This window comes from Equus przewalskii, chromosome 32, assembly GCF_037783145.1.
Source record: "Equus przewalskii isolate Varuska chromosome 32, EquPr2, whole genome shotgun sequence".
NCBI classification, from domain to species: Eukaryota; Metazoa; Chordata; class Mammalia; order Perissodactyla; family Equidae; genus Equus; species Equus przewalskii.
The window spans coordinates 6831298-6857736 of record NC_091862.1 but is presented as its reverse complement, the minus strand read 5'-3'; the positions used below and the strand labels follow the sequence as shown (position 1 = coordinate 6857736).

Genomic DNA, 26439 nt, shown 5'->3' with positions numbered 1-26439 from the left:
TAAATGAAAACAGCTCACTTGGAAAGTACGACTAAAGGCGCTCTAGCAGAAGACAAATGAGCAAACACTGAGTATCCATTACAAGAGCAATTTTTGTATCAGGAAGGAATCAGATTGGATAGCTGCAGAGTCCATTCTTATTCTAAGATTATAGGTAGGCCAAGGCATACAGTGACAACGATGCCATTTGATCAATTATCATTCACTCCACAAAACATGTCTAAATATCTCCTATGCATTGGGCACTATGCTAAACACAGAGATGGAAAAGGTATACTCTGCATTGAAGAACTGAGTCTAGGAATGGAATGGAGCAGCGTAATATCCAAGTAACAGAGTCTTGGAGTTTTTTGTCACACTCCATTTATCTTACAGACTTTTATATATATATATATATATATAATCTTCCTTATATCTGTTTATGCAAAGCTTAAAATCTTAGCTTTATGGCAACATTACACAACTTACAGGTTGTACCACATTTGTTTACACTGACCTTCCACTGAAACTACTTTAAATAGGATATCCTATTCAGTAATACAGAGAAATCAGATGGTTTTTTATTTATTTTTAGCACACTATGGAGGGAAAGCCTTGTTTGTCCACGAGAGGATGCTGCCAGCTTTAAATGATGGCCATATCCGATCATTTTAACTGTAGATCATTTCCTAAGAGGTCAGTGTATGTTTATAAGGATGGCTTCCGAAATTAATAGGAAATTCCCAATGGACAACTGAAGACTTAACAGACATAAGGAAAACAGGGTCATTCTGCCATAGACAGAAACACAGTTCTTTGAAACTAGCTAGGAGAACCCTAAGTTGACTCATACTAACAAAGTGGCTATACGGTTATAATCATGTTCAGAGACGCAAGGCAGAGCCTTGCAAGGCTCATGCTGTGGACTCTCAATTCATTAGTATTCTGCCCTCCAAGAAACCACTTTAAAAAAATAGTGGGACTTCACGAGAGCTTCCCCTTTAATTTTCACAATGTCCTATTTTCCAAGTCCACCAGTTGCTCTTCTATTTTCTCTTCACTAAAGGAAAACATCCATGTTTCCCCTCTTATCCAGTTCCTGAATCTCTATCCTCACTTTAGGAAATGTCGTCTAGTAAATTTGACTCTTCTCAGGAAAAAGCTGCAGAGTACAGCTCTACTCTTTCTCAGTCCTAGTAAGAAAATGAATGTAATTCAATATGCGGGCTTTCACTAAGAAGCTAAACTTGAGTTCCCCAGATTTAATTTTCAGTTTGTCTTCTTTCTCACTGTGGACCCTGGTAAGGTCAATTAACCTCTCCATTTCCCTCCTGGCTTCAATGATGCAATTATGCAGGTAGCTTGATGGTCCCAGATGGAAGATGGCGTGCATGCGAAAGTGCCAATGCTTCTGTAAAATAACTACAAAAACATAACACAGCTCTGATCGTCACTGTTGTGTCTAACTCTACAGTAGCGTTTTTCAATGTGACTCTTATGCCCCCCCCCACATTTATTCGAGCAGGGTAATGTTCTTTATAAAGCATTGACAAACTATCTACTATGGAGTAAGATAGGGCTACTAAATTCTATTTATTTCTCCCCAATGAGGTTTTTGGACCATTTACTTCTTAAGCAAAGAACAGATAAATTAACCCATTGCCCCAAAAATCTATTTTTTCATTCCACAATTCTTCATAAAGCCTCTAAGTGGTCAAATGGATGATGCATCAATTTCATTCTGCAGAAAACCAGGGAGTTACATTTATGTATAGAAACAACCGCTGAGACAACAGTGGCATTTCACACACAAAAACAAGTTCAAGGCTGGCCAAATCCCTAGTGTAGCCATAATAATATAAATAGAGTTTTTAACAGCATAATTTAGACTGAGTAATGCAGCTGATGAGTTCATGAAAGTGATCTTCAATTATTATGCCCTTACAAATAGGGCAGCCATTAGTCATTGCCCACCCGATGTCCATCTCATCCTCTCTCCTTATTAGTAGAACTCTGATTTTGATTGGAGAGGCAATGGACCCAAACCAGTGGATAAATAAGATTGATCTAAACCAATCATGGCTATCCTGTTCGTCTTTGGAAAACAGGTGCTTTTCAAACTTCCTTAGTAATTATCAGTGGCCATATGACCCAGTTATAAACAATGAGATATAACGAGAAGCCTACAAAGAGGCTTCTAAAAATTATTAGTAGTATTATTTCCATTTTTAAATGAATGAGACAGGCACCGCTGCTCCCCATCATCCTGACCTGCCTACAGACTTAATGCCATGATGCCCAGTGCAATGCCATGAAGGATGGTGGAGAGTAAAAGTACAAACAGCCCAGGCGGTACTTAAGACAACAGTAATGTATTTAGGATTAAGTTTCTGTTAAGTGTGTTCTATCATTGCTGGTGGATAGAACTGTTTATCCATAACCAAAACACCCAGTTTTTAAACACGACAGATTTAACTGCAACTTAAAATGAGAAAATAAAGTATACGAAAAGCTTTCTTTGGAAAATCTTATCCTCTTCTTTATGCTTTATACAAAATATTAGTATTTAATATTTAGGTTGTGATTTTGTCCGAGCATTCTACATAGTTCCCATAAATATACTGGCTATACAATGTAAGGACTTCTCTTATAAATGTTTTAAAGGTATATCATCATTATTTTTAAAAAGTCAGTTACTGGGGCTGGCCCCGTGGCCGAGTGGTTAAGTTCGCGCACTCCGCAGCAGGCGGCCCAGTGTTTCGTTAGTTTGAATCCTGGTCGCGGACATGGCACTGCTCATCAGACCACGCTGAGGCAGCGTCCCACGTGCCACAACTAGAAGGACCCACAATGAAGAATACACAACTATGTACCGGGGGGCTTTGGGGAGAAAAAGGAAAAAATAAAATCTTTAAAAAAAAAAAAGTCAGTTACTAATACTAATACAGAGAGACCCCAAACAAAGAAGCGATGAAATACTCCCTCTACTGGAGTCCAAATGCAAATTATCAGCCAGATTGAAACGTCAACAAATTACCAACACTGACCATCATTTATGCAGGCTTCAAGTTACTGAAATCACTCTAACTAATAACACACAACCAGAGAAAATTTTAGTTTTGAAATGTTTAGCATACAACGAAAGCTGTCAACGTAAGAATTTCTATAACTTAAATAACATAACACAGTGAATTGGTAACATTGCATAGTGAATAGCTATTGGTTGAAGTTGCCTTTAGCTCCGTTGGCTAAAATTTTACTTATTCCATAAATAATTTTACATTGACATACAACATTTTACAAACAATTTTATACGTATATATAAAATTGTATGTATTTCAATAGACAATTTCATATTTTTCATTTTTACTTATAAATTCTTTATTAAATGTTCGTATTAATGTAGCAAAAATTGAACTATTTTTTTTTCAATCCATCAGAACATACTTATTGGTTTCTTTGTTTTTCAAATAAAAAGTTTTTCTTGGTTTATTAATAATTATCAACAGTTCTCCAGAAAGAAACAATTCCACCTAGTAAATGTTTGATTGATTCCCTCACACAAGGATGCTGGCTGATTCCCTCACACAAGGATGCTGGCTGATTCCCTCACACAAGGATGCTGGCTGATTCCCTCACACAAGGATGCTGGCTGATTCCCTCACACAAGGATGCTGGCTGATTCCCTCACACAAGGATGCTGGCTGATTCCCTCACACAAGGATGCTGGTGTCCCCCACAAGGCGTTCCCTGTTATTTCTAGAACCCCAGTCTTCCACACACATGACCACCACCGAGTTGTCAGCTCCAGCTGTCCTGTTTGTTAGTCTTGCCGTTCCTCCCCTGCTTGAGTTCCTGCTTGCCTATGCAGCTGGACCAAAAGCCAACTGAGGGGGCCTCCTGCTGTCAGCCCCCAAATTGTTACAGATGTCCCAGCAAACAGGGAGGACATTACTGCAGAATTAGTGTTGCCAGATAAGGTATAGGATGCCCACTTCAATTTGAATTTCAGTTTTTTTTTTTTTTTAAAGATTTTATTTTTTCCTTTTTCTCCCCAAAGCCCCCCAGTACATAGTTGTATATTCTTCGTTGTGGGTCCTTCTAGTTGTGGCATGTGGGACGCTGCCTCAGCGTGGCCTGATGAGCAGTGCCATGTCCGTGCCCAGGATTCGAACCAACGAAACACTGGGCCGCCTGCAGCGGAGCGCACAGACTTAACCACTCGGCCACGGGGCCAGCCCCTGAATTTCAGTTTTAAAACCTCAGAAATGCTCAACAATTGAATCGATAAGTAAAAAGAATTGAAATTAAGAAAAGTAAGTGGACTCTTGACCAGCAATTAATCTGTAACAAATAATAAGTTTAGGAATGCTTATACATTCAGACTCCATTTCTTAATAAATTTCCTCACACAAATTGTCCCTAATCTATAAACCAATTTTAAATAAAATCCATCATGCCAGGCATTTTACATCTTACTCTATTTATTGCACCATTTCTCATCAGAAAGCTTTTAGCTTTAATGCTAGTCCATGGCAGAGGATCTCATTAGAGTGGCAAAGACAAAGTTCTTTTTTAGATAAAGTAATTATGGTGTTTGCAGACAAAAAATCATCCAGAGTGCTTGGCTGCAGTGATCTCCTGGCTTCTGATGCATTTTAAGACTAATAAACTGAGGACAAACAAAAAGATGTTAATGGCGGATAATTTGGGTTACCTAGGGTTTGTGCTGGAGGGAGTAAGAATGTATGACTTAATCAAAACCAAGAGTCCTGGAGGTGGAAGTTCACAATGTGAGCTCAGCAGCTGCTCCGACGCTTTTTGGGTAGAAAACTCTTGACCAGGACAAATGACAACAAGAACTAACAATTTCTAAATGTTTACTATGTGCCAGACACTGTGGTAAGTACTTTGGCGAGTTGTCGTTTAATCCTTGCAAGAACTTGAACGCTTTTTACTTCCACTCTACGACAAGGAAACTGAGACAAAGAAGTTAAGCAACTTGCCCAAAGTTCCACAGCTCATAAGCAGCTCAACCAGAATCCAAATCCGGAACATCTGATAGACAAAAGCACCATGGGAGGCCAATCTCTCAGCTCTTTGTTCCCCGACAGTTCAGAGCCCAATATTCCAAGACAGAACGCGGTATACTGTGTGCTCCCTCAGTTCACTGCTACATCCACTCTCTCTTCTAATTATTATTAGAGTCAATAAATTATTTTACTCATAAACATCCTTTCCGTATTTTAAGCCCTGTTAGAAAAACTAGTCCATTTCCTCTTATTACAGAAGCTTTGTTGTCTTCAGGAGGCACAATCTACCCAGAATGTGGGCAATGATGGAGCATGATGGCAGGGAGGGCCAGGACGCCTCATCCAAGATGCAGGAGAGAGCACTGTTACGACTTGTGTGAGCAGGAGCCTGAAGAGGAGATGAGAAGGGTCCCTCTTAGAATGATCTCCAGGGATCATTCCTCAGCATCAGCATCATACTCTCAATGAAACTTCATCAGCCCATCCACGATTTTTAACAAGTCACAGAGTTTCTGGTAGTCTCGTGTTTGTATAAATTGGTGCAGGGAAATCTCTGAGAGCCTGAGCTAGGAGCCACGTCTGACTATATATATCTTGCTTGCTTACCATAAGGCTCACTCTTCAGCCCACACACTTGTAATTTAACAATAGGACAGATGGTAGAAGGAACCAGACTACCGACATTCTAACCTTGAATTTGGCAGGATCCAAGGGGGAAAGGAGAGGGAAAAGCATCTTTAAGCCTCTTGGTGCTGTTTCTTTTTCCAATACAAATTCCTTAATTTCTAGTTATTTCTAAAAGCACTGTACACTCTACATATCTTAGAAACCTCACTTCTGCTCACTCTTCTGAATTAAAAAAAAAAGCCTTTGAGGATATGACTTAGTCATCTTTTGATTTTCCACACTAATGAGGGCAACAATGATAACAAAGGTTTTATTTTAAATTATCTATTTTATTGTCCGAGAACACAATCAGAAACGTATATGCATGTACAAAGCAACCTCCCTCTGTGTTCAACCCCATGTCATTTCTGCGTGGACCTAAGTGGGCCATCTTTGAACAGGCATTTGAAAACTGGATGCTTGCCATGTTTTTCCAATCAGCCGTTGTTCACTATTTTCCAGCGAGCATTCATTTTTCTAAAGGCTATTTTGGTTAGTGGAAACCCTGACCAAGGTCACCATGAAATAAAGATAATTTGATTTGGAGACAGAAAAAAAACCTGATGTCCAAACTGATTCTCAACTTACCCTCAAGGTCAGGCCAAAACTTCAGATACCAGTGGCGCCATGCTTAACGCCATGACAGAAATGGCTGTCCATCTTCCTTGCCAATTTATTATGAGTATCGTATTACACATGAAACATTTAAACAACTAAACGTTACAGCATTATGTATGAGAGGTGGCTCATTATTATTGCATGCAAAATTTAAATAGTGTTAAGGAGATATTGGAATTACGAATAAATCCCCCCAAACAACAATACAAAATTAAGAGGTTGCTATTAAGACTCACGAAAGGCATGGGGCTTGTTGCAGACTGATTTCTTCAGACCAGAAAAAATAAAGCCACGTTATAAAAAATAAACCCAGTGGCTAAATAGGTTCAAACTTTTCTCCTTGGAAATAAAAAGCTTCTTGCAGGAGCCCAGATAAACCACACACTGCTCTACTATATAACTAGTCAGCCACACAAGACCTGATTTCTTTTTTTCTCCTTACCAGAGGAAATTGTGTAAGTTGTACATCTTTGTAAAGTTCGGAAAATGAAACTTAACAGTTGTCTATTGTCTATACAGAAATCCTTCCACTTGCTACAGTTCAGCACCTGCTCAGCCCAAGCACCGCCTCGCAGACCCATTTGGGGTGTGATTGATCTCCCGATCCACGGAGATATTATTCGAAGGTATTATTGATTGTGTATGTTTTGTTATAATAAAACATTGAAATGCCTGATCTACTCACTTGCTAGGTGCCACTTATGCTATATCTAGTAACTGTACTAAAAATCTGGATTAAATTAATTATCTTTAAGGCATCTTTGATTGCATTTTCCCTAAATCTTTCAGCATATTTTTTCCAAGAGTATTTTTGAATGATATTTTAAGTATAAGGGAAGGAGTTGGGTAATAGGACACTGATTACCAGATTTGTATAGCGAGCAGTCTATTCTAGAAAAGGCAGGGCTTTGGAGAAACACAGAGAAGATTTTTTCATTCCTGGCTCCAGCGTTTGTTAACTGTGCAACTTTGGGCTCATTACTTAACCTCCTGGAGTCTCCTTGTTAAAAACATTGGATAATAATATCTACTTTGCAGGTCTGTCATGAGAATTAGAGAAAAACACAAGTACCGGAACATAAATGTAAGAAAGGAAATCTATAAATTGCAGCAAAACAATCATAATTGCTATGATTAATACAATCATAAAATGTCAAATAGAATTTCTAAAGTGTATGAATCTATTGAATCAATGCGTGAAAGTTTAAAATACAGATGCCATTCATTCAACATTATTAGCTTTGTGCCCCACTGTGGCCAAGGCACTGTGTAAGGTGTTGAAAATAAACCAGGGCCCAAAATGAACACGTTATCTGATCTTATGGGGCTTACACACTCTTGGAATATAGACAAATGGACAACTGCATAGAATGTAGAACAGAAATTCAGTCCTATCTGTAATAATGTAGTTGAAGTTTTGGCCTGTCAGAGAGGAAATGATGAGAAGAAAGGCCTGATAGCTCTACAAAAACTTAAGAGAGGGTTCAATGCTGTGCAGAGCAAAAGATAATGTAGGGGGAATAAAAGTCTGAACTTACTAATCAAATGTGGAGCATTTCTGGGAACTGACGAAGCCCAGGGTGGTCATGGGAGTGGGCATCTGAGATGTGGCAGAGCCAAGACCACTGGATGGATGAGATCATCCCTCGGAAGAAGCCCTGGTCCAGGTGAGCCGGATGACGTGACTTCATCACAGGGTTTCTTGATGAACAGGGTGCGAGTGGGGATGCTTTTGCTTCTTTGAAAGGAATTAGCCAAAGCCAGATTGATTTCCTGGTGAACTATACATAAGTGTGTGTGTGTGTGTGTGTGTCGTCCGTGTGTGTGTGTGTATATATATATATATATAAAGTATATGTGAATAAGAATAACAGTAATAATAATAGTAATATAAAAAAATAAGAATAATAAAGCATTTAAGATTTCTAAGTATTTATGCTCCAGCTACCATTCTAAGTACTATTCATGTAACTAATCTTCACAACAAATAAGAAATAACTACCATTATCCCAGTTAGCAGATGTCCCCAAGTTGACATAGGTACGATGTAATGAAGTGGGATTCTAACCCAGGCTCCGGAATCATCTTGCTTTAAGCTCACACCATACTGCCTCTTGATGATGCTTTAGTTGAGGGCTTACTACATGTCAGGCTCTGCTAAGCACCTAATATTAGTGAACCATTTAACCCCTACAACACTCTACTGTGGTTTGCCACATTTAGACAAATGCTGTAGACTGTTTTTCCTTTTTGTTTGTTTTCCACTTTTTCCCCTATGGAGCACATTTTTAAATGAGAAATTTCACATAAAATTCCACGTTTATGGTTTCTCTTGATTACATAAAAGATTGGCCACATTGAGACCCCTCCCACCACCACCTGCTAACAACTGGCAGGAGCTGCCTTGGGGGCCTTGACCTCTCCCACCCACTATGGTCCTCACCGACCCCCACTGCCGACATCTGACCTAATTTTTAAATCACTCGTCTGATCACTGACCCTTAGTGTAAACACAACTGTGCAGTAGAAGGGGAGACTGAAGAGCTACACTTTAGATCACACAGCTCAGTGCAAAGCTCTAGTCCACCACTGGCAAGGTCTTGTTTCCTTAATCTCTTCAAACCTTGTTTCTCTCAAATCTAAAATAGGGCTATTAATAGCACTTAACTCCGAGCTTATGAAATAACTAAATGAGATAATGAATGAAAAGAACTAAGCTTAGAGTTCAACAATAATTTGTTATTGCTGTTTTTATTAAGAAAAATTGGAAGTTAACATAAATAGGTCTGGCCCACCAGGTAATCAGGACCGGCAATCAGGACCGGGGTTTGGATCAGAAGAGAAGAGGCTATTTATTGCATCGGAGAAGGCTGGTGGCTGAGAAGAGAATCTGATGGAAGAAAAACTTCTGGGAGAACTTCAGGACAACACGTTTCCCAGAAGGAAGCACTGCCCAATGACACCCTCAGAAAAAGGTCCACTCCAGTGGGTTAGTATAAACCTAGGCATCATTCACAGATTTGTCTTTCTAAGTGGATTTGCCTGTGTAGCTGAAATGTATCATAGTGAAATACTGAATTACATTTTTCTTTCTTTTTTTTGAGCTTTCTTTCTTTTATTTTTGCTGAAGAAGATTAGCTCTGAGCTAACGTCTGTTGCCAATCTTCCTCTTTTATTTTGCTTTAGGAAGATTGTCCCTGAACTAATATCTGTGCCAGTCTTCCTCTATTTTGTACCTGGGTCACCACCACAACATGGCTTGATCAGCAGTGGATATCCGCACCCAGGATCTGAAGCTGTGAACCCAGGCTGCTGAAGCGGAGCGTGCCAGACTTAACCACTACACCATGGGGTCAGCCCCTGAATTACATTTTGCAGTAATTCTACCACTCTGCTCAGGCATGAGGCAAGGATCCATGATTCTCCCTTACTCAGTGCATCAGCCCAGTTCTTTCACAGTGCTCCATTATATCCATTCTTTGGGACCACCACCCTAATCTAGGCCTCTGGCTCTTCACCTATGAACCATATGAATAATTTATTAATTGACCTCTATGCTTTCAATCTGTCACCAACCTCCATCCCAATGACAGACTGTTCCAGCACTAATAAGTGGTTCTAAAACATGATTTTGTACATTGCCTTGGTTTTTAACATTTTGCTGTGGCTCCCCCTTGCCTGCAAGAATAAAATCTAAATGTTCTACCACACCATTAATGTGGTAATGGGGGGTACTTGTCTACGCTTCAGCCCGATTGCCCCCCAAAGTTCTTGGCTCACTTATGCCTCCTTGGCTGTGCTCTCACCACTGCAATGACCCAGATGCCTCGGCGCCCTTATGCACATCCACATCCACATCAAATTAAGCTAAATCCTACACAACCATCACACTGAAGCCAGGAACTGGCTGTGTCTATGTTTTATATCTGGGGTCAACAAACCTTTTCTCTAAAGGGCCAGAGAGGAAATACGTCAGGCTTTGCAGGCCATCCAGCCTGTGTCACAACAACTCAAGCCTGCCCAAAGGCACGAAAGCAGCACAGATGATAAATGCAGCGATGGGTGGGGCCACATTCCCATAAAACTTCATTCTGGACATTGGAATTTGAGCATCATATAGTGTTCATGGGTCATGTGATATTATCCTTCTGATGTTGCCCAACCACTTCAAAATGGAAAAGACATTCTTAGCTCGTGGACTGAATAAAACCAAGCAGAGGCCCCAGCAGGTCAGAGTTTGCTGACCCCTGTTTTATATACACACTGTTCGTTGATCTAAAACTTTCCTTTTAGCTTTTTTATGGAGGTATAACTTACAGTTAGCAACCTTAAGTGCCAAGATATTAAGTAAATAGTCCAATGAATGTTGGCATAAGTATCGGCCACCATCACACAGATCGACATGAAACATTTCCAGTACCTTAGAAAGCTCCTTTATGGCTGGTTCTAAAAGACCTCCTACCAAAGCTGAACCTCTTTTGGTTAAAAAGCAGTCTCCTCTACTTCCTTTCTATAGGCCTGAACTAAACAAATGGAGGCAATGGCCCTGTACTACCTAAGTTTTTACAGAGTAGTGCATTTTAAAAGGAAACTTCAGATACCATTAACCATTACAGCCATGTAGAAGTGTCTTTCATTTCCAATGATGGGTGACACCTGATTAGAAACCCCAAAAGGCAACTCTGGAAATACATCTTCATTTCTCTGGGCAGTCTCTGCTGATGCTGCATCTCCTTACCTGGGCCAAGGTGAGCGTGGCTTGTTGGCAGGTGCTGCACCGTACCCTGAGTTTTCCTGGCTGGACTCTCTGACACGGACCTTTGCAATAGACATAAAAGCTGTTGTAGGTTGATCTACCTGCTGGGAGGACAAACAAAAAGCAGAGGAAAGACAAATTTTAAAATTAACTCCAAAGTTGCATTTTGAAACATTAATGGAATAAATATTCCAACGAGGATACAACCATTTAATTTAGAAATTCTGGTTTTATGCTCAAAAGAGTGAAAATCTTTTCTTCTCCTTGCCAACAGCCCTGTGACTTACTCAGCAAAGTATGCAACCTGCTGCCAGGAGAGCTGGCCAAGAGTATTTGCAAGACAGGGGAATTAAGTGCACTCTTTGCTGCAGAAGTTTTTAAAAAGGACTGGAACTGTAGATGCTATTGGAAATTTGGAGACCACTGCTCCTGAATTCTATTTCATGCTTCTGCACAGTTTTGAAGGCTCCAGATCTTTCCTCTTAAAATCTTATCTATAGGGACATACCAGCCCATTTCTCATAATGTGAATGATATGATCACAGTTTGCTGGGTTTCCAGTGAAGACTTTCCAACACACAGTCACACATAAAGTAGGACAAGAGCCTGGAGCGGCTGAACAGATCCAGCAGCTGTGTGCAGAAATGACGCTTTGCATTTCATTAGCGTTCTCTGCTTAGACAAATGCCATTCAAATAACACATTTTAAAGAGTAAAAACTGGACAAAAAATTAATTTAATAATTACATATCTCTGGTCCTTTCTCTCAAATGTCACCATCTAGGGCCAGGATTATTCTGTAAATTAGGGGAATCTTTCTGAATAGTTTCGCACCTTCATTTCTGAAGCACTTGCCAGTAAAATAACCACCTTTGTAAATTTCTAAAATTACTGAATAGTTCTTTTCATCCTTACACTAATTCTTGCTGGGTGGGGGTTACATCAAAGGCTGAGGCATAAAATTTTGTTTAAATTTTTACGATTACCATGAAGAGCATCTAGAAATAATAAATAGTAAGTGTTTTTTTGATCATTGTGAGTGAAAACCTGCAGCCTCAAAAATGCATATGGTTTATTAAAAACAATTAGTATAAAAGTAATGAGAAAACAAAAAGAGATCCTAAAGTCTTATGCAGTTCCATTTGATTTACTAATTTACAAAAAAAGTCACTATTGACATATTGAATTATCATTTGTTTAGTCATCTTTACTAATATTGTAGGTGACAATAGTTTGTAAAACGTAAAGCACAATAAAGATGTGAAGTTTTATAATTCTATCATTTATTGGCAATATATTTTATACTTATTCCTTTCTAGAGATTAATATTCATCTTTCAGGGTGAAGGGAAGATAAAATATAAATATATCTTGTATTAATAAAAAACTGATTTTCGGACTCTTCTTTGTAGCATTAGTGTCTTAATGTGCAAGATACTCATCTATGAATATCACATTGTTACTAGTAAATATAATAATTACATAAAATATATTCTTAAGGTTTTATGTATATCATAAATGCAACAGAGAGAACCATATATTAAAGTTATAGAAATATCATAATAACTGACGTAATATCAGAAAATCACAAGAACTGTTACAATTTTAATGTGCACTAAGACGAGCCTAGTGAAGAAGGTAGTGGCCCTTACTATTAAAACCTGTATTGGCAATACGAACAAATCCAATTCACAATTTTTATAACCTACTGTTGAGGTTAAACAATAAAAATAGAAGGCAGAAGAAAAGAAATGGGAAAAGGGAAAGCTTATGAAAGGGACTTTGGGGTACAAAGACATCAGCACTGTTGAAGGAACATATTAGCAATAGTTTTATAACAGTAAAGGAAGCATCTCAGAAACTGCAGGCAACAAAATGACTCTTCTCTCTCCCCTAGAGCAATAGCAACATTTGCAATATTGTTTCAGCTAATGATATAGCCAGGTCGAATCTGAAGATGGGGACGCCCTTCCACCTCCGTGTGCTACAACCTTCGCTAAAGTCCTTGAGAAGTTAGGCAGAAAATACTGCATGCCAACGTCTGTGCCCTAGAAGCATACAAGATGACATGCAATCTATTACACAGTGCTTCCCAGAGCCAGCCGCAAGCTGGGGATTAATAGCTAGTCTAAGGAAGATCAAGGTCAGGCCAGTCCTGGCCACAGCAAATTTCAAGCTGCTGGCTCTACTTGGTCAAGCAGGCAGGGATTCAGGTAAATCCTGAGATGCCCTTTTCAGGATGATTTCCCCACCTATTTGGCTACAGAACACTATTTAAAGTTGGCAAACTCCTCTGCGTCACGCTGAGGTCTGGAGGGCATGGGGCAGGGACAAGAACAACACCCTGGTGCTCTGGGCGATGTTCCCGTTGGCCTGATGGACGGTTCTAAGGGGCAGACTGGAATATGGAGCCATAACTCCCGAAGGAACAGCAAGGATATTTGAAGAATGACCCAAAAACCTTTTCTCTAGGTTTATAACTGTCTCCAGTCAATAACATGAATCTTCCCACTTTTACTTTTGTTTGGAGCTTAAAATCCTGTTTCTTTCCTAATCGGCTCTTCAATATGGCAATCCCTTCACGGCCCAAAATAATCAAAGCAGCTTGTGTTTGTGTTTACAGATTTGTCTCTTTTTATATAATACATTTTCAAATCCTGAGAAATATTTCAAAAACTTTATAAATTATAGGTTTGTGAACATTTTGCCATATTTTCAGTGTACTCTGTGTGTATGTGTGTATACATATATGTATACACACGCACACACACGTATTTTTTGACTCAATCATCTGTGAGGTTTCTTTTTTTTTGCTGGGGAAGACTCGCCCTGAGCTAACAGCTGTTGACAATCTTCCTCTTTTTTTTTTTCCCCTCCCTAAAGCCCCAGTACACTGTTGTGTATACTAGTTGTATATATTAGTTGTGAGCCACTGCTACAGCATGGAAACTGACAGATGAATAGTTGGACCCAACCCAGGCAGCCGAAGTGGAGTGCACCGAACTTTAACCACTAGACCATCAGGGCTGGCTCAGAATCATTTTTAATTAAGTTGCAAATATCATGTGACTTCACCCCTAAATCCTTCAACATCCTAGAAATAAGAACTTTTTTCATATGAAACCATGGAGCCTTTTGAGTGATTTAGTTGTTCTATTCATAGACAAATCAAGTACACATTAAGCATATCTTACAGAGGGGCCAGCCCCATGGTTGAGTGGTTAAGTTCATGCACTCTGTTTCAGCGGCCCGGGGTTTCCCTGGTTTGGATCCCGGGCACGGACATGGCACCGGTCATCTGGCCATGCTGAGGTGGTGTCCCACATAGCACAGCCAGAGGCACTCACAACTAGAATATATACAAGTATGTACTGGGGGGTTTTGGGGAGAAGAAGAAGAAGAAAAAGAAAAAAGCCTGGCCACAGATGTCAGCTCAGGTGGCAATCTTTAAAAAAAAAAAGTATACCTTACAGATCACTACAGCGGTTTGCAAGCTGTTAAAACGTATGTTGAGCCAAAATATCGGGGATTCTTTAGTCAAACCATTTTAGGTGATGCTAAGTTAAGCCAAGGTAAGCAAGTCCTCTCACTGAAGGACGTTGCAGACTCTGCAAGACCGGAAGCACAGAGCAGAGCACACCCCAAACTTTATCTGACCTCAGAAGCCTTCCTTTTAGGGAGCATCTTACGTGAGTGTATTTTGCAGAAAAGAATTTGGAAAAAACGTTGGATGAAGGATTCAACCCACTGTGTGGGGCTTGAGCTACAGAAAATCGAACTGCTATCATTTATAAACACGGCGTCATCAAATGTTTCGGAAGAACCTGATGACAATTAAGTTCTTCCCTGTACCCTAAGCCATCGATAAACTCATTTTATCATGAGCCAGGACCATCAGTCTACTAACGTAATGATTTTACAAAGCAAAGTATATTCATTTCATTTAGATGTTCATTTTTTTCCTGGATAGAAGTTAAAAGCAGAGGGCCCTTTTAAAGTGTGTCACCGTCTTCATTCAAAGCATCCATAGGATTTCCCTAGCAATAAAATTTTATCGTTATCTTTAGATTTTCTCTCCCACTTTGTCTGGCTAAAATAATCCTTAGTCAAGTCTCCTCTTTCCCCGTATTCTCTTTTCTTGGCCCCCCAAAATTGCCAAAAGCATTAACAATATTCACAACATATCAAGTAAAGCCCTGATTTAAAAAGAATATATATTATTTGCTTTGGCTTTTTGAGAAACCAGCACCATGTGCACAGTTTCCATTTGTCTCATGTATTTTAGATAATGGGCTGATGACCTGCAGACGATGTTTCAATAAGATAAATGAATACTTAAGGAATGCCATTCTTACTCTGATGAAAATGTTTCATTGACCTCAGGAATTTCCATCACTGGTTGTCACAGAGAATCAAGAATTTAATTGCTTGGATGACTTTTTTTCTAGAGGTAGGGAGAAAGTGAGATTTAACATATTTTATACCTAGATAAAATAACGTTCAGTATCAATATACTATAAAACAGGAGGAACACAATTGATTTAAAGTTGCATTTATCACCTAGGAGCGTACTAAAATATTAAATAGAACCATCTGCCCAAGAGAACTTTCTGTGACCAAGGAAATGTTCTACATCTGTACTCTCCCATCCAGTAGCCACTAGCAGCATGTGCCTATTGAGAATTTGGCTAGGAACTACTGAGGAGGTGCTCTTTTGTTTTTTTTTTTAACTTTAAGTAACTTAAATTTACATGGCCGTATGTGGGTAGAAGCTACAAAACTGGACAGCAGAGAAGAAGAGATTAAACAACACTGATGAGTCTGCTCCCCTCTCTCCCTCCCTCATCAGGCATGTAGATAACAATACTAAGGAGATTCTTCTGCCACGCTGAGAAGTACAGTAGCCTGCTGTTAAGTGAACTAATATGATAACAATGTTGGCTGAGAGAAGGGGAAAGGGGAAAGCTTGAACTTGAGGCACTGAGAGGTAGGAGAGAGCTGGGTGGGGACTTGGGTACTTTGTAATGTTAGAGACAGAACAAGGCTTCTCCCTGATTTCTTCCTCCACTGTGCCCCTATTCCCTACACCAAGTGGAACAAGTTTTGATGTGTGGCTGGACAATATCGCCCCACCTCCACTGCCATCACCACCTTTGCAATCTGATCCATATGTTCAAGGTGCAGTTGGAATGGCACTTTCTTCAAGAATTCTCCTCAATTTCCCCAAAAGGGTAAGACATCTCCCTAAATAATTACATCTAAGAGCAGGAAAGTATCCAGCTTAGTCTGGTCACCTTTAAACAGTTGACTTGTCCCAACACCATGGAACCAGCATCTAATAAGGAGGAGGAGTCCCTGGCATGAAGCATCCTTCACAGCTTTCATCCAACTCCTCCGCCGCTGCCCTGCCTGGCACTAAGTTTTTTTCAGCTCCTGCCCTCCTGCCTCTTTGTGACTATAGCCTTGTTCTTCTTTCTAAAATATCAAGAATGTCACTGCTGTCTGCCTCATTAGCTCCGTTTATCAACTACAATTTGCTATATTTCCTCAGCTTCCCCCTTCTTCCAGCAGCTCAGGGAGAAACTTCGGTCTTATTTGACTCCTATGAGACCACAATGGAGTGGACGCACGGCCAGAGAAATGAACCTGTGCCCCTGACCCTGTGACAGGGAGCCAGGACATAGAGAATCTTCCCCCAACATTCGCTGCAATTCTTGCTATTAGATTTCTGGGCAGTGGCCCCTCAGCCTGTGCTTGACCACATTTACCAGAATATATGCCTCATGAGCCAGGTGAACAAGAAATATATACCAATTGAACAGACTCAGTACTATCTCTGCAGGCCAGCAAGGTCATCTTCATAAACCCATTTATCCGTGTATTGATCTGAAATAATCCATTAGTTCTAGTTTGAAAAATGCAGATTGAATTAGTCTAAAGCAGTTCCACCTGAAATCCATTCAGTGTGGACTCCAAGAATCATCTCTTCTATGTGACAACTTGCTTTGGATAATCAAAAAGATGAGGGTCATCTCCCCTCCAACCTAACGCAAATTACTGCAAGAAAAATCTACCTCACATCCATTACGTACTTGTCATAGCTTTTCTATTGTTACAAACTCCCTGTATATAACACTGCATCCTGTTTCACATGTTCCAAGTAGTTAGTACAATTCCTTGAACTTAGTAAACACTCAACAAATATTTTCTAGGTCAATAAATTCTCTCACATTTTAAAGGATGTGAAAGTTGTAGCAGGTACGGCAGCATGTGGGGAAAGTTTATATGAAATAGCATGTAGCTATGATTACCAAATATTTGGAACATCTTTCCACCTGACAAACTTGCTGGACTAACTACACACATCCCTCAAAATATTGGTGCATGATATTTGGAATAATAACACTAATAGTAAGATCACAAAAATGACTAGTATGATAAGTTAAAGTAAAACAAAAAAAAAGAGAATATTTTTTTTAAAATTTTCTATAGGACTTAGTATAATTGAAAATTAGGTGGGAAAAAACTGAATTCCGAAAATTTGTAAAGTAGAACTATTCTAAAGGAGGACAGTTATTACACATAAAAATTTTTTATTTCAATCCTCGTCCAATGGGTTGTTACACCCCACTGAAGCCAGCTACACTATTCCATGCTTTTAACAAGCCACAGTCTTAACTCCTGCAGAGTAACCAAGGTAATGCTGTATTATAAACAACTTTCAATTATATAATCATCCATCTAGTGAATGCACTTTTTTTTTCTTTGTTTTTTTGGTGGGGAAGACTGACCCTGAGCTAACATTTGTTGCCAATCTTCATCTTTTTGCTTGAGGGAGACTGTCGCTGAGCTAACATCCATGCCAATCTTTCTCTATTTTGTATGTGGGATGCCACCACAGCATGGCTTGATGAGTGGTGCATAGGTCCATACCCTGGATCCAAATGTGTGAACCCCGGGCTGCCGAAGGGGAGCGTGTGAACTTAACCACTAAGCCACCAGGCCAGTCCCAGATGCATGCACTTTTAAAACATGCTCAGCAATCTCTAAGGAGACTCTCCCTTTAAAAGTTATAAATTACTCTCAATTTCTGTGCTAGAGGTTTTAATTAATGTATCTGCACAATAATTTCATCTGGTTAGGCAAAAACTGCTGATTAAAGCTAATGCTTTTGCCTGTTTTTTTGTTGTTCTTGTTGTCGCCAATTTATTCTTTCATTATTCATTTTGAAACTAATAACCAAACCTCCCATGCCAAGGGAAAACTGTAGAATGAAGCATAATTTAAGGATTAGGTTAAAACAAATAACCAAGTTCAAAGCCAACCAGGGTAAAACGTGTTGCTTATTCTTCCCAGAAACAGATACGGGTAGGGGGTAGTTAAGGTGGGCGCCAGAAGAGTCATAGTTCTTCAAATTGTTGAATGAACATCCATAAGTCAAATTTAGATGGAAGAAATTATTTGACACTACAGATGATTGTGCCCAATTTCCTCAAAACAAAATCCTAATAGCCCAGGACACATCCATCTAGGACAAACCACAGCCTTGCTTTGTCATCTTCAGCTAATCTATTGACCCTCGATGCCTGTTTTCTCATCTGCAAAATGGAGATGATAATGGTACCTACTCATAGCTGTTGCGAGGATATAAAAAAGAATAATATAGATGAAACACTCAGCACAGTGTCTGAGACAAAGTGACTGCTCAATACATTTTAGCTATTCCTATTTGCTGCCAAAAATTTAGAACTCAAGTTACTCCCAGATAGTCGTACCTGAGACCCCTTAGTCCTCCTGCTTCCTCAGGTGGCCACTTGCCTGCTCTTAGAAATGTTGATTCTTCCACACTATTTCCATCTTAAAACTACCTCTACAGTTTTAGAAATAGCTGAGGTATGATTCTTTTCAAAATTGCTTTAAACCCAACCAAATCCTTTACAGTGAAATGTTTAATATTATGGAACATAAACCATGACAGAAAGTCCCTAAGTTGATTTAAAGTTTACTAGCATCACATTTCTTTCCATGAATCATGTTTTTATTATTATGCAAGAGGTACAGGTGGATTGTAGAAAAAATAGGAATGGAAACAGTAAGCAATTTATGGATCCAGTCTAGTGAGCAAAATTTCCAAGCTGGTTAATGCACTTAAAAAAAAATAATAAAGGATTACCAAAATAAAAGCTGGTTTTTATTGTGTGGTTTCTAAAATGGGATTGAAGGGGATTCCAAAATTATATTTTCAGGGCAGACGTGCTTAAATTAGTGCTAATTCAGTTCTGAAAGATAGTCATGGTCATTGCCATTTCATAATTGAGGAAATATAAGCTCAAAGAGGTTGAATGGCATTCCCAAGAAAGCCACAGGCGCAGCAGAGATTTCAATATGATTTTTCTGATTGGAAACCATCCTTTTTCCCCTCAACCACATGATGATAACCCTGACTCAGACGGTAGTTTTTACTAAATACTGTAGGGGATTGATTCAATGGCTGCTAAAAAGTGGCACTTGAATACAGGTTGGCAATTAGGGACCACTGCTAGCAATCACTTAGCTGCTTCAGCATCAGCTCTACCACCCATTTCCCTCATTCAGTCAGCACTAAAGTTTTCATGGAAATTTCCATTAACGTTTTATAGCACTGGCATTCAGCGAGAATGTGCAGGTACAGCAATTATCAATAAGGAAAAGTAAATCTCATTTTTAAGGGTTGGTGCATATTCTAAACTTGGATGCTATACCAAGAAACAGTAATCCATGGCATGACCTTAGAATCAATAGAATTGCTTATTTTTTTCTTACAGAAGTGATACTTTTCCTGCTGTTATAAAACCTTTTTTTAAATGTTCTAAGGGTTAGTGAAACCTAAGTAAATGAACACTCAGAAGAATGACATCAATTAGAGAATATAGCAAGCAATATGTGACCCTCCCCACTCCCACATTCTTCATCTTATTTAATCTACAATACCCAATGTAATTAGTTCGGTATAAAAATTTCATTTAAGTATAATATTTCCAATCTCCACTACTACCATTAAATATCCTCTTACAAATTCTGATGTTTTAAGAATCCTATTTTGCCTGTACCAAATGATAAGACAAAACGTATAATGTTAATAAATCTGATCTTTCCCAATATTGATTTTGAAAAGTCCTTGGTGGTCATTGTGATTCATAAAGTCTCCACTACTTAAAATATGACAGGAATTTTTTTTCTTTAGTGACACAGTAATTAGTTAGAAATGTAGGATGATGCCATCAAGCTGGGGGAAGAAAGAAAATTATTGTCTGCTCTTAATCAAGGCTGATAATATTGTGAATTACGTATGCTTCTAGAAGTGCCCATTAGCACGATTTTGGCTGAACCATTCTTCACAGGTATTCTAGGACCCAGGGACCATGATAGTTTTTCCACCACATGAGCTCCAAACACAAAAGACCTCCCAGGACCCATCGAAGTCTTGGTCATACATCATGGCCCAGCTCAGGGGCCACCTCCCTCCTGGTCTAAGGTCCCTGCAAGCTTAGTGTCTGTATCAGACTGAAGCACCTCATCTTCTGTAGGGGCTTCATATATCTAAGTCAGATTTTAAGCTCCCAAAGGCAGGGTCTTTGTCACCAGTGGTTTCATCTCTATTCCCCACCCCGACCTTCTACCTAGAATAGTGTCATCCCGGGTAGATCCCATTTCATTGATTGATCAAATAATTGAGAAACTGGTGAGATTGGGCAAGTTCATTTAACCTGTTCTGTGCCGAAAGTGACAGATATGTTTGTGCTACCTCCTGGCATTGCCTTGGCCGAGAGAAGAAAAATTCCTGCTTTTAGAATGCTACAGAATCACAGGCCAGCATACATTCCTTACCACCTCTATATAAGGAAAACTAAATTTAGAGAAATTTAGAAGAGAAGAAATCACCTTGTAGAAATCAATAGAAAAAAATGAAGAAATAAATTTATAATTTCTTAGGAAGCATCCAGCCTTCTAAACTTATTTAAATCTTGTCTGCCTAAAGAGTTGCATTGGTTGGGGGAGGGAAGAATGATGGAAAGGAATTGGGGCGGTGGTCGTAAGAAAACAGGAGAATATTAGGAAAACCAATCAAGAGTCCATCCATCAATAACATTCACAACAAACATGGATGGAAATCTCACTGTGTGCTTGATGCCCGAGCAATATATGAGAACATCATAAAACACAATCACAATTTCTGAGATGATCTAGTTGTATGTTCCCACGATTCTGTATTCTATCCTAGAACATCTATTTACGTTCCTTAGCACCGCGGGGCCTTAGGGAGGCAGAAGGAGGCATCTTCCCCAGATTAAAAGGAGCCTGTGGGGGCTGGCCTGGTGGCATAATGGTAGATTCACATGTTCCTCTTGTGGGAGCTTGCCTGATTGGATCCTGGGTGCATACCCATGCATCACCTATCAAGCCATGCTGTGGCAGGTGTCTCACATAAAGTAGAGGGAGATGGACACAGACGTTAGCTCAGGGCCAATCTTCCTCAGCAAAAAGAGGAGGATTGGTGGCAGATGTTAACTCAGGGCTGATGTTCCTCAAGAACAAAAAACAGATAAATAAATAAAAGGAGGCTGATCAGTGCTATCAGGCATGGATATCCCGCTCATCCCCTAACATCTCTACTTAGAGCTTGCTTTGGGTCTCAGTTATCACAGCATACATACATTTCATAGACTCAAGGTCCCAGGGAAAACCTTAGAAACCCCTTCAAAACGTTGTGGATGAAACAAATGGCACATTAATTAAGGGAAGGCGGGTTCAAAGGTGGAGCTGACTCAACATCCAGAGTCTGCAACTCCCACCTCTATTCACACTGTGTTCCAGGTTCATTATCTGGAATCTTTGTACCTTGGGTATTGCAGGTATTATCTGGCTGGATTCTCAGATCATGATTCTCCTGGACAGCCAAGCCAGAAACCAGGATCCATGGTTTGCCATTTCTCAGCTGCCCTCTTAGACCCTTCACTAAATCTCAAGAGGCAAGTTCAGAAACGCCGCCAAGTTTCTTCTCTCATCTCCTTCCACGGTCCCCTCTTTGGTACCCCATTCTCCCCAAAACTCTCCCTTCTTCTGTTCTCCTCTCCTCCTGAGCAGCAAACTTCCAAATTGCTAAAAGTGTTATCTTCTAAAAACACATTGTACAACCTACTAAAAAAAAAAAAATGTACCAGCTTTTGTTCACCTAGAGCAGTGCTTTTCCGTAGAAGGTGCTGACGTGCTACCCAGGGTTGGAGCCCAAAGGAGCACCAGGAAAGGGACTTTTTATTAAAGTCTTGGTTCTATCTTTGTAAATATTCATCTACACTTTGTATCTTGCTACAAAAGAAATATCTTGTTTTCCTATAGAAATAGTTTAAATTACCACTATCACAGACGACACTCCTAGAATGTGTACTGTTTCTTCAGGCATTAAAAATAGTTCCCAAAATTGCTACTCATGGCTGAAATTCTCTATCAAAGCCCCACATGATTTTTTCCCAGTCAATTTTTCCAAATGTAATTATCACTGCCCTGTGCAGGAATGAAACCAAAACGCTTAGGATTTCCACACTGTGCATCCTCACGCCTTTGGCCTGAGACCAGCTCCCTCCATGAAGAGGTCCCATTCACCTGTAAAGTCTACATCAAGTATCAGAAGTCAGATTCTTGAGAACCAGTGCTCCCCTCCCTATTCCTCCCATAATAGGCAGAGGGGATGTCTCTCCCTTATAGCAACTTAGCACGTGGTTCCTTTGGCTTGAATTTGTTATTAGGTTTAGAGTAACTACTGTATATGTTCATTTTCTTGTGGATCCATAGTTTTCTAAAGAGAAAGATCTTGCCTTTTTCACAGCTATATCTCAGAGCTTGGCAAGAAACTAAGAAAACAATAGTACCTTGCCTGGTGACTGGTTCATAGCACGGACGCAAAAGACACCTGTTAAAAGAGCAAAAATTACTTGCTGAGATCTTCCTATTTCCCTTAAGCATTTAGTCTCAGGTTCTGTTATCATTCCCAGCCTGGTCAGTGACGGCTGACTTTCACACATTACCGAATGACTCTCCCACTATGTTCCTTTTTTTTTTTTTTTTTTGGTGAGGAAGAGTCGCCCTGAGTTAACATCTGTGCCAATCTTCCTCTATTTTTATGTGGGACACTGCCACAGCATGGCTGATGAGCACGGCAGGTCCTCACTCAGGATCCAAACCTGTGAACCAGGGCCGCCAAAGCGGAGTGCAGGGAACTTTAACCACTCAGCCACAGGGCTGGCCCCCCACTGTATTCTTAACACCTGTGAACTTCAAAATCATTTGTTCCTGTTGCAAAAAATCTTCAACCCCCAAATGACACCTGCATTCTGATAGCCACAAATTATATAGACATTTCAATTTGTTAATTCTATATCTTAGAAATAGCTAAGAAAATTATGTCCAAGAACTTGTTTTAGCATTTTCATTCTACTATTATAAATGAAATTTCACTGAGAATCATAAACACAAACACAATCTTTCTAAAGATTTTCCCTCACACTACTGTTAAACCAACTGCTTGCGACTTCTCATATGATTCTCTGACACCAACAATTCCTGAAATAGTTACTCATACTAGCAACAATTTATTTTCTCTGCCTTTGAAATGTAGGCAGATATGCAGTGTCATCCGCTGCATTGTGGTCCACCACGTGCCCCAGGTGATAACAATACGTCAGGTGTGTCTCGAGGCAGATGTGTTGTCTATTGTCCTTGTGAGCTTCCCTCTCCTTTCCCTCCCTCTTCTCCTCTGGACTAAAGCAGTTTCCTAATGGGTCATCTTGCCCGTAGACTCTCCAGACCTTATCAATTCTCCAAATTGCTTTCAGATCAATTTTCCTAAAGTAAATCTTTGATCCCATCGTTTTCCTTAAATGTCTCCTCATTGTCTCTTGAATGAGATTCACACTCTTTTGCTTAATAAGCTCAGCATCTCCATTGTCTGCATGCAACTTATGCCCTACCTCACCTTTCATTACTTCTCCCCACATTCAAGCTAAACCGAGCCCTCATATGACACGCCCTTTCCTACCTCTGGCAGAATAATTTCCTGAAACTCGGAAATAAGGTAAAAAATGTGGGCAGCAAGTCCTTTCAGTATCATGGGGGCAAAAGCTATCCAAGTTTTTCTAAGGCAGCACTGTACAATAAAACCTTCTGCAATATTGGAAATGTTCTATCTATGCTGTCCGACAGGGCAGCCACTGGCCACATGTGGTCACTGGCCACTTGAAGTCTGGCTAGTGCAACTGAGGAACTAATTTTTTTAATGCTGTGGTCACACGAAGGATGTATTCATTGTTTAACACTGATTGAAAGTCCTAGACTTAGCAAAGTTACCTGTCGTTTGTAGATTTTTGTCCTGTAAGTACATTCATAATTTCTATCCTGAGAAGCAAATAACCCCACAGACATATGGTCTGTTGGACATTTCACTAGATGGACAGGTAGGCAGACAGACAGATGGAGCCCTGTTTTCTCAAATGCTCTTTGACTGGCCATAAAATCTTATTATGTCGTTCATTAATTAAAGAGTTAAATAAAATGTTTTACATGTGTCCATTTTATATTTGCTTGAGGGTCATGATCTTACCTTTTATAAATTGTATTTTAACACCTTCTTATTTTTAGGGAGAGAGAAGATTGCAAAAGGCCTAGCAAGGGCTGCCTCTGAATAAGTACACAATAAATATTTACCTTTACTCACTCCCCTTTTCCCCTAACAACCTCTAAAAATGCATCATTTCCTCTATTTCTACATGCCCTAATTGCCCTGCCCTCATCTTTCCAGGCCAACGTGTACCACCTCTTCCGGGAAGTCTTAATTGCTTCATCCATCAAATGTAAACCCTTTGCCCTTAAATTCCTGTTATATTTTATTTACATTTTTCTCTGGGTACTTAAATCACTTTCAATCCCACCATATCCCGTATATATTTTTATCAACCTTATTAGGCTATAGATTTTTGAGGGCAGAGACTACATTTTATTGTTTTCTCCCTTTGTCAATGAATAAATACTGGTAAATACATGGAGGAAGTCAAGCAATGAGACTTAAAACGAACACCATGGCACGAGAAAATCTTTTAGCTTGCAAAAGATAAAATCACAATAACTGACCCTAAAAGAACTTAATCTCTGTGACAATATAATGAGGAATGTTCTTCCAGACGCATTAAAATGACATGCAGGTTGATAATTATTTTTACAGTGTCGGGATTCTAAAACGAAATGTTTCTCAGCTTCTGTTATTTGGCAATGCTAAATGAATGTTGTCAAAAGATTAAATATAAATTGGTTATAAATCTTCATTTAAGTACATCATGGAGGGAAGGCTGCATTACAACAGCCATGTACGTGTCAGCATTAAGAAAATTGAGTCTTATTTTAATAACGCTAAGACTACTGAAATTACCCTTTATTCGACATAACAGTCTTCAGATTTGAGGATGACGCCACTGATGGTTGTCACCGAATATATGAGCAAGGCTGAATAAAACTGAGGGCAATGAATTAGCCCTTCTGGACTCCAAATGGACAGAATGGCCTCCTCCCAACGGCTGCACTCACCATTTGTCCATGCCTGAAAGGACCAGATTTTCCAAACTGATTGAAGAATTTGATTTCAGAATAGTCCTTTTAAAACCCAGTTTGCCTGACTTTTCAGGCAATGACCCATGGTTTGATCACCTGTCCGAACCACCTGGTGGCTTGGATATGGTCTAGTTATAAGCCTGCAAATGGTCTCTCTGATGATCCACCGTCAACCTTTAACTTTTCATTCTGTCATGCAGCCACGAGGGCTTGATGAATATCTTCTCAGTTACACATCGAGCTAGTCATTACTGAATGATGAGACCAGGTTGCATTACTATAATTGTGAGAGTCAGCAAAATCTTATTCAAAAATAAAACTCTCCTTTTGGTTATGTATTTCAACTTTGGGAAGATCATTTTAGGGAATAAAATAAAGGTTTTGGAAGAAACTATTGCTTCAGTGATTAAAAAAAAAACAACAACTCATTAGGTTAAATGTGAACTGCAGTAATAATCATGATCCAGGAGAAGCCTGCAACAGACTCAATTATATATATATATTCTTATACTTCCCTTTAGCCTCTAAAAGGAGAAAGGCCAAGGATGTGGCAGCAGGAGAATGAAAAATGGAAGGTAAATAAGATCTACAGAGGCAAAAAAGGTAGCAGAGAGGAAGCTACAGAAAAAGAGAACTGTCTAGGAGCAAAAGCACACACACAAATAGCCAGTGAACCATGGAAAAGAAAGATGAACACTGAGAGAGAACACAGAGTTTCATAAAATAACATCCTCCAATCTGCAATCTTGTGACC

The 26439-nt window shown here is 39.5% G+C and overlaps 1 protein-coding gene across 8 annotated transcripts in view; it reads right to left on the bottom strand.

The window, feature by feature from the left end:
- The window catches only part of PRKN (parkin RBR E3 ubiquitin protein ligase), a 1214117-nt gene that overhangs the window by 745147 nt on the left and 442531 nt on the right, over positions 1-26439 (bottom strand). For 5 of the 8 annotated variants that reach the window (XM_070603183.1, XM_070603185.1, XM_070603187.1 and 2 more), the window contains one exon: positions 11035-11156. In XM_070603183.1, the coding sequence (XP_070459284.1) occupies positions 11035-11156 (122 nt within the window). The remainder of the gene's footprint in view (positions 1-11034; positions 11157-26439) is intronic. The other 3 variants (XM_070603184.1, XM_070603191.1, XM_070603189.1) reach the window with 1 other exon arrangement.